Here is a 9,839-nt window from a genome sequence, read left to right on the forward strand (position 1 = left end):
CAACCAGCTTCTACAATGATTCTCATTAAAAATCCAACGGACGTGTTGAGAAACAGAAGGCATTTGTTTCAGAATGCAGGACATACACAAGTAAATAAATGGGAATACCCAAATACTTTTACAGTTTGTGCATGAATCTGAATGGCAGAGCCAACTGTGATAGAGACACACTACCCTCTGGTGTGGACTGTGCTGTATCACAGTCAGCGCTTTAATTGAATGGGAAAAAAAAGAAAATATCCAATGAGAAGCAGTTCTTTGTGTGAAAATGTCTCATTGATGCCAGATATCAGAAGACAATGGTCAGACTGTGTCAAGCTGATATGAAGGCAACAGTAACTTAAATATCCAACTGTTAAAATTCAAAATGTGTAAACAACTCAAAATCCTCTGTTCATTCTCTGTTCTTTCCTCAGGCTAGTGGTGTAATGATGTGGGGGATATTTTCTTGGCTCTTTAATACTAACTGAATATCATTTAAATGCCACAGCCTACCTGAATATTATTGCTGAGCATGTCCATCTTTTTACTCATGTACATTTCTGATAGTTGATTCCAGCAGAATAATGTGCCGTGCCACAAAGCTTAAATCACCTTCACCTGGTTTCTTGAACATACCAACGAGTTCACTGTGCTCCAGTGGCCTTCACAGTGACTGTATCTCAGTCTAATAGAGAATCTTTGGGATGTGGTGGAACTGGAGGTCTGTGTCATGGGTGTGCAGCCGACAAGTTTCCAGCCACTGTGTTAAGCTATCATATAAATTTGGACCAAAATCTCTGGGTAGTTTTTTTCTGCACCATGTTGAATTTGTCTCATGGTGAATTAAGAATGCTCTAAAGGCAAAAAAAAACCAAACAAAAAACAAAAACAAACAAGATCCAACTTGCTGGTAGCAAGATGTGCTTAATAAAGTGGGCAGTGAGTGTATATTTCCCATGGTACCTCTTGCCACAGGTACAACTCTGATTACCTATGTAATCAAGAAGAGCTTCAGCGTGGAGTGTTAGTAAGGGGTGTTGTTGAAAGAGTCCTTATTGTTAAGTATGAGCCAATTTCATGAAGGCATGTTTACAATATAGCCTCCTTATTAGAATTTAACATCACAGTTTGCTGTTTTTAATCTCTGATGTGTCTTCTTTAGCCGTCATTGTATCACTTCAGGAAAAAAAAAAGTATAGCAACACTCATGGACAGCAACGTGACGAGCTGATTGATGTGCTGGTTTGCCCAGGTTTGTGTGACTACAGCTGGGCCAAGTGGCGGAAAATGAGGTAATTAGCAGTTAATTGGTTTCAGGTTCTCTCTTAGAGTATAGTAAAGCGTGACTCATCGCCTGGTGTCAGGACGCTGCCAGTTAACTAATTAAAAGCTTTCCAGAGAGTATAAGACTGGCAGGGAACAGCCGCTCGGTTTTCATAACGTTCTGTAGTTAGAGTAACTTTCAGATATCAGAAAAAAATGAATGACATGCGAGCTGGGAAACCTGTCGGCGGTCAACCGCTGGAGTTATTCAGCTGTTCTCATGGCGAGTGTGGCGCAACTTTCACCAGGCAGTGGAAACTCAAAGAGCATGAGACTGTGCACACCGGGGCGGTAAGGAAAATATTCAATTACGCAGTGCCAAAGCCTTTCTTTCTAAACCCTTTAAACTGAAAAATAAAGTAAGAAACAGTAACTTTACAACTATGACAAATGCGTGCAGCGCCCGTGCCAGTGCGCAGTTGCCGGCTGCGGTCGTCGCTTCTCCAGAAGCTCTCACCTGCGGCGCCACATGCTTGAGCACACCGGGGAGAAGCGATTCAAGTAAGTAACTCAAACACGGTTTTCCTTCTCTCAGCTGTCGTCTCACTTTGGTTTCTGATTCATGCAGATGCAAGTTTGTGACCTGTACAAAGACATTCTTTAACGCAAGCAAATTGAAGAGACACGTGCGCTTCGCCCATGGAGACAAAAATAAGTACTTCAAGGTTTGTGTGAATATACACTTATACACCAGATGGCACCAAAACTACATAATTTGCACCAGCTTCGTTTACTTTTGAGATAAACCGGTTTTCAAGCCTTGTCATTTTAATCACTTGTGCATTCCCGTCCTGTAGTGCAAACACCCAAACTGCTCTCTGACCTTCAAAAAGCGCAGATTGTTTAAGATGCACCTGAAGGAACATGAAATGGTTGCCAAGTTCAAGTAAGTCCATGTAATAGCTTGGATTCATATAAAATATAGTTCAGATTTTGCTCTGCTTTAACATATACTGACACTACTGTGTGACTTAAAGAAATTGCTGAAGCTGTCAAATGAGTTTCTGTATTAAAGATGATACTTTTACTGCTTTAATCAGCGTTTATACCTGCAGAATGAGCTGCCAATGCCTATGTGGGGTTGGTGTCTGTGATTAATTTTTACTTCTGTCTTTACTCCTGGGATACTTAGATGTTCGAAGGATGGATGCGCTGCCACATTTGACTCCCATATTGCCCGCAAAGCTCACGAGAAGAAGCATGCAGGTTGGTTTAATCTTGGTGGGGACTTGTCGTCTTTAATCTCGGTACAGTTTTTTCATTAAAATGGGGTTGAATGCTTTTGTGTGTAACCTTTTCATGCATTGAAGACAAAATAAACATGGCCCAGAAGGGAGATGGTGGATGATCTCATTTGTCTGGTCTCTGCAGGTTACCGCTGCCCTCATACTAATTGCCAGGTATTTGAACATACCTGGGGGAAACTTCAGAAACACATGATTAAACACCCAGGTGAATTTGACCATAGTACATAGTTTTTGTTTCCCTGCTCAGTGCTTTGTTGGTTAAAGGATGGCCCAGTTAATTGTTTTTTTTGTGTTGCAGCCACATTTACATGCCAAGTGTGCAAGAAGGAGTTTAAGAAAGTGGATTCTTTGCGGAGGCACAAGCGGACGCATGCTTCCCACAAGCCTGTGCTGGTCTGTCCCAGAGATGACTGCCAGGCTTACTTTTCTACAACCTTTAACCTGCAGCACCATATTCGCAAGGTGCACCTTGAGCTGCTCAAATACAGATGTTCCTTCCCTGACTGTACTCGCATGTTTGCTATGCGGGTAGGTCTCTAGCAAGAAACTGGAAATGTGTACCTACTTTAAATCAAAAGAGATGCCAGTGAAACATAACATCCAGTTTTAAAGTAGCTTTAATAATAAACTTGATTTGCAATTTATTTTTTTTGGAACTTGTGTAGTGACTGTTTTTATTCTGCAGGAGAGTATGACCAGACACCTACTTCGCCATGACCCAAATGCTACCACTCTGAAAGTAAGACCTAATGGTGTAGAAGTAGACTAAAGCACCTACATATTTCTCTGCAAACCTGTTACAATTTAAATTCTTCAGGTCTAAATCTGGGGGTTCACTAATTCATTCATGTTTAATATGTGGAGTTAAACCAAGTTCATTTCAATTTTCTGACTCAACAGAAACGGCAGCGACCCAGGAAAACCTGGCAGAAACGCCTGAATGGACAAAATCTGCCACTCGTGGAGGAAAACCTGCGTCACCTATTTGCTCTGCGCATGCGAATCTCCAGACGTGCCAAGGTGGAAACGAACCTCTCAGGCCTCTTCAATGAGCGCAAGATCCATCACTATGTTGACCCAGAAGTCAATCTGCGTAACCTGTTTGGGATCAAACAGCATCAGGCTCTGGAGAAGAACGAGATTGCGCCAGTAAAAGGTTAAACAAGGATGCTTCCAGGCTTTTTGGTTAAGTTAGTACTTTGTTTCAAAGTTAAACCAAAGTTGTTTTTTTTTCTTGTTTAGACAATGGGTCTTTTTCCTTTTGAATGTAGATTGTATACATTAAAATACTTAAATTTCAAAGCAGTGTAACTTGACACATTGATTAGGATGTCAAGCTTTTGAGTCTTATTCTGGAGACGGCAGGTCTCAGCTGAAACACTTATTTTGTAACATGGCTTTTGACCCAATAAAAATAGTTGTGAGTTTCCTCAAAGTGGTGCTTGAATTCTAAGTGCTTGAGTGTTTAGGTGAACTGCTGAAGGTCAGCCCATCAGTGGCAGGTGCTGAAGGACCAAGATTTGTTTAGTCATATTAATTGCATCTCATTGTGAACACACTCAAACAGCTGTTCTTCTCCTGCATCTATCTTTTGTGCTTGCTTCGGGTGCACACATCAGTTGACATTTGCTGAACATGTTGGCGCTCATTAAATATGAACGAAGCACTGCACATGAGTAAGAACTGATGCACACAGCATGTCGTTTTGGAGGCGGATGAGACTTTGAACACAAAGATGAGTGTCTGCTGTCAGATCTGTACAATGGAGGTTAAGCTGTTGCAGTTTAGAGCCTGGCCTTTTTGTTTGGTTACACAAAAGGGGAATGGCAGTTATATGTACAGAGTAAATTTGTCCACCTGTCCAAAGTTGAGCTGCAACTAATTTTCTCCAGTGTACAACCTCGGTTCTTCGCGGTTTATGGTGTTACACAATAAAGACTTCAATAGTTCATAACATGGATGCGTCTCCCTACATGAAGGGAGATATTTGAGCTTCTGTAACTTCTACCAGCCACGTTTTTAAAAACATGTGACAGCTTTGGCCAATCATACACATACAGGCGGGAACAGAAATGCAGAACAGAAAGAAATTGCTATTAAAATCAAACCAAACTCTCCTAAAGGTTCTCAAAATTCAGTGTTGAAATTGCATCAATGCATTACACTAAATCTGTGGAAGTGGCCACTTCCACAGATTAAGTTTAATGCAATTTGATGCAAAGGCTTAGCTATGATCTCTGGTTTCAGAATTAACAATGGCTTTAGCATTAGTCGTCATTGTGGTGTATACTGGGCTGTTACATTCATGCCCTAGCTTATGTTAATGACAAATTCCTAGTTTGTAGACCGGCAGCTCTTTTGGGATTGCATTAAGTTCTCTAGGTGTTTGTAATGAAACCTTAAAATGTTTCACTCCTGTAAATGTCGTCTTAATGGTTCAAAATCAAGTGATATTTATTACAGACAATTTATGAAGGCATCAGTACTTTTAGGCTGGCTTTAAAATGTTTGAACTATTAATCCACAATAGTTGGCATTTGCTCATGGGTTAATTGTTCTTGCTTTAGTTTATACCCTTCAAGCTTTTAAGAGTAATGAGGGTGGTGTGTGTTATTTGGCTGGCATTTAGGTGAGGAAAAAAATCAATAGAAGCCACTGGTTGATCTCTAACTTGTTTATTTGCAAGTAAGAAATGACCCTGCAGAAAATAAAATCTGCATTTTAAAATCAAATGGTGTCCTGTTTAATACATTTTCCCACTTCATTTTTGTCTGGGAGTTCAGTAAAACCATTTCCTTGTTATCTGTTGAGTAAGTCCTCTTTCTCTTGGTCTAGTGGAGTAAGACGAAGTCCATTTCAAAGCTTCAGTGCAGCTCTGCAACAGCCTGTCACTTTGAGTTTGAATGGTGTCTTTACTTCTGTTTCTCGTTGCTTAGCCGGAGGTCATTGTGCTGCCTCTGGCCTCTTTCCCTTTTTTGATGTCATACATTATTCTATATCGCACCACAGCTGACCTACATGCTCTGCCGAGCTGTAAGATCAGTTTTCAGGTTCACACAATCATCCTCCAGCAGTTAACCGTGTCTGCGTCATCCGCAATTCTTTCCCATGGTCACTGTATAGCTCATTCCTTTATAAAATGTCATTCTCAAAGCACAGATAAAAGCATCAAACACTGAGAGCCTCTCGAGATCCTGATATTGCTTTGGAAGTGTGATGTGACTTTCAGGGTAAGACGGAAGCAGAAATTTAAAAGGCGTGTGTTTCTATGGTGATGCACACAGTAAACAAGATTTTTGTCAATAGATTAAAAAATATTTATCTTCAGAAGAACTAGGACAGTGTTTGCTGTGGAAAATACTGGAGTGATTGGATGTTCCTTGTTGACAGAGTTGATAATTGTTTTCAGCAGGTGCCACAAGAGTCAGCGGGCTGTCTGATGTCAGGGGCCAAGTGCTGGATGGATACCAGCAACGCTATCAAACTGATTCACTCAAATTTAACTGCACCCTCATCACCCTCCTCTGGCTCTCTGTAAAGGCCATGCCAATTATCCACAGAGTGAGCATGACCTTTGGTCTAACTTTCTGAGATTGATTTTAGCAGCTTGTGCGTCAGACTAGCACAAAAGCAATTTTACAATACCATCACTGCAAGGGTGACTAGGACATGGTTTCATATTTACGACTATCTGATGAAGTATTGGTTTCATTATTTATTGTAGCTGTTCTTGTTTCCAAGTCCTTAGAAAGGCTCTTTTAGTTCCAGGATATAAATCATCCAGTCTCAACCATCCATCCATCCATTCGCTTCCACTTATCCTTTTCAGGGTCGGGGGGGTGCTGGAGCCTATCCCAATTTTCCCTAATTTATAAATTTTTATTCACACCTTTCAACTTTTATCCAAACTAATCTCAACTTGCAGTTTAACATTCATGGCTCTTCTTTAACCTTATATATTGTTTGGGAAATACTTTTTAACAGCACTGTAGGTCACCTGGTGAACCAAGTGAGCTACACCAACAACTCAGTCTGACGTTGACTTTGCAGACAAGTTTGAGGCTGACCATCAGTCAGCTTCAAAATAAGCCAATCAGCAACCAGCAAGAGGAGACTAAGGGATGTGCAGGATGGTGAAGCTGAATGATCGTCTGGCCCAACATATAAGCCAATGTGTTCCAGCGAGGGCCATCACAAGTGGTGGTTGCTCTTGTGCATGTCCCCTGATTTAAACACAGTTCGTAGATGCAGTAGCAACAAAAAAGAACAGATGCAATGCATGTCCCAAGTTGTCCAGGATGATGCAGTACATCTATTAAGTGTAAGGAGTACACATGCAACACACAAAGCAAAACTGCCCCCCCCCCCCCCCCCCCCCCCCGTGTTTTATAGGCTGAATAGGCATTTGTTCAGTGGGCTGATGCAGTCTATACTTTCAAGAGTACAGTAAATTTTGTAATTCATTTCAAAGAAGCATCAATACTTAGAAACCTTGATTCAAGATAAACGTTTTTTGTTTGTTTGTCTGTTTGTTTTTACCATGTAATGGTTATGATTGTTTTACTTTAAATTACATTTTATCAGATGGGAATTCCTGATATTAACCATATATATAGAATATATAATGCATCAAACTGGGATAAAGCAAACATCTGTTAAGTATTCGTAAATAAATTGGTATGACTTTATTGATTTAATAAGCCAATAATGCAGTGGATCTTACAGATCCGCTAATGTTGGCTGAGTAACAAAAAGACGAACTCCATATTAAACATGTAAAACTAATATACAGCAAATGTATCAGCAACAAAAAGGAAATTATTATGTATCTAGTGATGATGTAGAGGTTTGACCATCTTCTTTGCGATATGCTCCCTCTGTGCTTCAGTGTAAAAACATCTATGTTGTATTTTTATACAACCATCACTCTCTTGATTTTTAATTAACGGTGGCATTGCTAGTGTTCTTTTCCACTCTAGGGAAAAATGCATCAATAATACCTCTGACTTACCTCAATTCTGCTATGAGTCATTTTTTATTCTGATGACGTAAGCTTCTCGATAAAATTGCCTTGACCTACAGGAGCTAAAACTAACTGAGAGGCTTGAAAAGCAACAAAATGATTCAGCTAATGTCTCAGCTACAGTGAAAACCTGCATTTTTGTTTTCATCTCTAACACAACAAACAGGAACTCTATTTCAATTGTAACTTTACAGGTAAGAAAAGCACAGTGTGTACGCTTAGTGTTGGTGCCTCGTGCTGGTACAACTACGCTGCTCAAAAAATTAAAGGGACACTTTGAAAACACATCAGATCTCAATAGGGAAAAAATCATGCTGGATATCTACAGTGACATGGACAGGATAACTTGTTATGGAATGAAAGGAAGCCGCATTGTTTGATGGAAATTAAAATGATCAACCTACAAAGGGCGTAATTCAAAGATCACCTGAAAATCAAGGTGAAGAAACGAGCCCATTTTGCCAAAATTTCATTGTAGGAACACAAAATGATATTCAGTAGGTTGTATGGTCCCCACTTACTGTTACTTCAAACCTGACAATGTTGGGGCATGCTCCTAATGACATGACGGATGGTGTCCTGAGGTACACACTGGCAGTGTTAAGTAGTGTTGAATATCCCAGAGGTGTTTGCTAGATTTAGGTAAGCCAAGCTCAGGGGCCAATCAATAGTATTAATTTCTGCATCCTCCAGGAACCGTTTGCATATTCTCATCACATGAGGGGAGGACCCAACTGAGGAACAGGAGGAACCCGATACTCACTGCACCAGCACAGGGTTTAACAATGGGTCCAAGAATTTCATCTCGATACCCAATGCCAGTCAGGGTGCCGTTGCCAAGCCTGCAGATGTGTGTGCGTCCCTCCATAGATATGCCTCCCCAGACCACCACCAAACCAGTCGTGCTGAACAATGTTAGGAGCAGCATGACACTTCTTCAGAGCCGATCATGTCTGTCACATGTGCTCAGTGTGAAACTTCTCACATGTGTGAAAAGCACAGGGTGCCAGTGGTGGAGATGCCACTTCTGGTATATGGCAAAAGCTAATCCAGCTCCTCGGTGCTGGGCAGTGAGCACAAGGCCCTCTAGAGGAATGTGTGACCCCCAAGCCTCATGAATTCTACTTCTAATTGTTTGGTCAGAAATCTTCACACCTGTGACCTGCTGGAGGTCATTTTGTAGGGCTCTGAGCTCATCCTGTTCCTCCTTCCACAAAGGAGCAAATACTTGTCCTGCTAATGGTTTAAGGCTCTTCTACAGCTCTGTTCAGCTCTCCTCCAGTATCTGCCTGTCTCCTGGAGTACTCCATGCTCTTGAGGGTGTGCTGGGAGACAGCAAAAATGAGAAGGGAAAAATGTCAGTAGCCTCCACCTATAAAACTGTTACAGGAAAAATGATTCTATGTTTCTTTACCTTCTTTTAAATGTGCAAGCATGCCCTTTTGTCTATGGTTAGATTAGTTTAGAATGATCTTTTTAGACTTTCTCAGCAAAGACATACTGTTTTGGGACATATTGTTTTAGATTGTTTTATCTCTCACAGCTTTCTCCCAGCTCTCTACTGACGAGACTAGCGCCACATATGGAGTTGTTTATTTTATCTGTTTTGTATTTTCTTATCCTGTTCTCACTGTCTTTCCTATAAAAAGTGCCCAGCCTCTGTACACGTTGTGAGTTGTTCTGAACAGCTTACCCGTGTGCACGTTAAAGCATAAAAAGTGATCTTGTCTCATTGTGTCTTTATTTCTCCTGGGTCTTTTACAGAGTTTTCCCCCAACATTTCTTGGTCCTTCGACAGCCGGAGCGCCTCCATCGTGTCCCATCTCCGTGACCAGTCCACGTTGTTCGTCTGTCGACAGCTCACACACCAGGTGTGTGATAAAAGTCCAAGAGCGTTTAAATTCGGGTCTTGGCCAACGTCTTAGAAAGCGACCCACGGTGGTGGGGCCCGATCGAGGTGGACCAGACCCGGCGACACTGACCAGGTAGATACAGACACACTGACACAATCTTGCGTAAAAGCGCATTTTGAATTCAGGGAATTTAAAATAGCGGAAGTAGCTCGTCGACTGGTAGCTCTGGGAGCTCGTCGACTGGTAGCTCTGGGAGCTCGTCGACTGGTAGCTCTGGGAGCTCGTCGACTGGTAGCTCTGGGAGCTCGTCGACTGGTAGCTCTGGGAGCTCTGGGTAGCTCCCCCAGCTGGGTCTAGACTGGGTCTAGGGAGTAAGTAGCTCTGGGAGCTCCCCTTATCATAAGGGTTCTG

At 41.6% G+C, this 9,839-nt stretch overlaps 1 protein-coding gene across 1 annotated transcript; it reads left to right on the forward strand.

Annotated features, from left to right (window-relative positions):
* Positions 1-1,236: 1,236 nt before the first annotated feature.
* Positions 1,237-3,971, forward strand: 42sp43 (P43 5S RNA-binding protein). Its single transcript, XM_085455467.1, has 9 exons — positions 1,237-1,596; positions 1,706-1,806; positions 1,874-1,970; positions 2,103-2,191; positions 2,438-2,511; positions 2,677-2,757; positions 2,851-3,080; positions 3,238-3,291; positions 3,453-3,971. The coding sequence occupies exons 1-9, from the start codon at positions 1,462-1,464 to the stop codon at positions 3,711-3,713; spliced, it is 1,122 nt and encodes a 373-aa protein (XP_085311593.1). The 5' UTR covers positions 1,237-1,461; the 3' UTR covers positions 3,714-3,971.
* Positions 3,972-9,839: the final 5,868 nt, after the last annotated feature.

This window comes from Copadichromis virginalis, linkage group LG4 (assembly GCF_057382275.1).
Source record: "Copadichromis virginalis isolate Kocher_CV1m ecotype Utaka linkage group LG4, C_Virginalis_male_GT1.1, whole genome shotgun sequence".
Classification (NCBI taxonomy): domain Eukaryota; kingdom Metazoa; phylum Chordata; class Actinopteri; order Cichliformes; family Cichlidae; genus Copadichromis; species Copadichromis virginalis.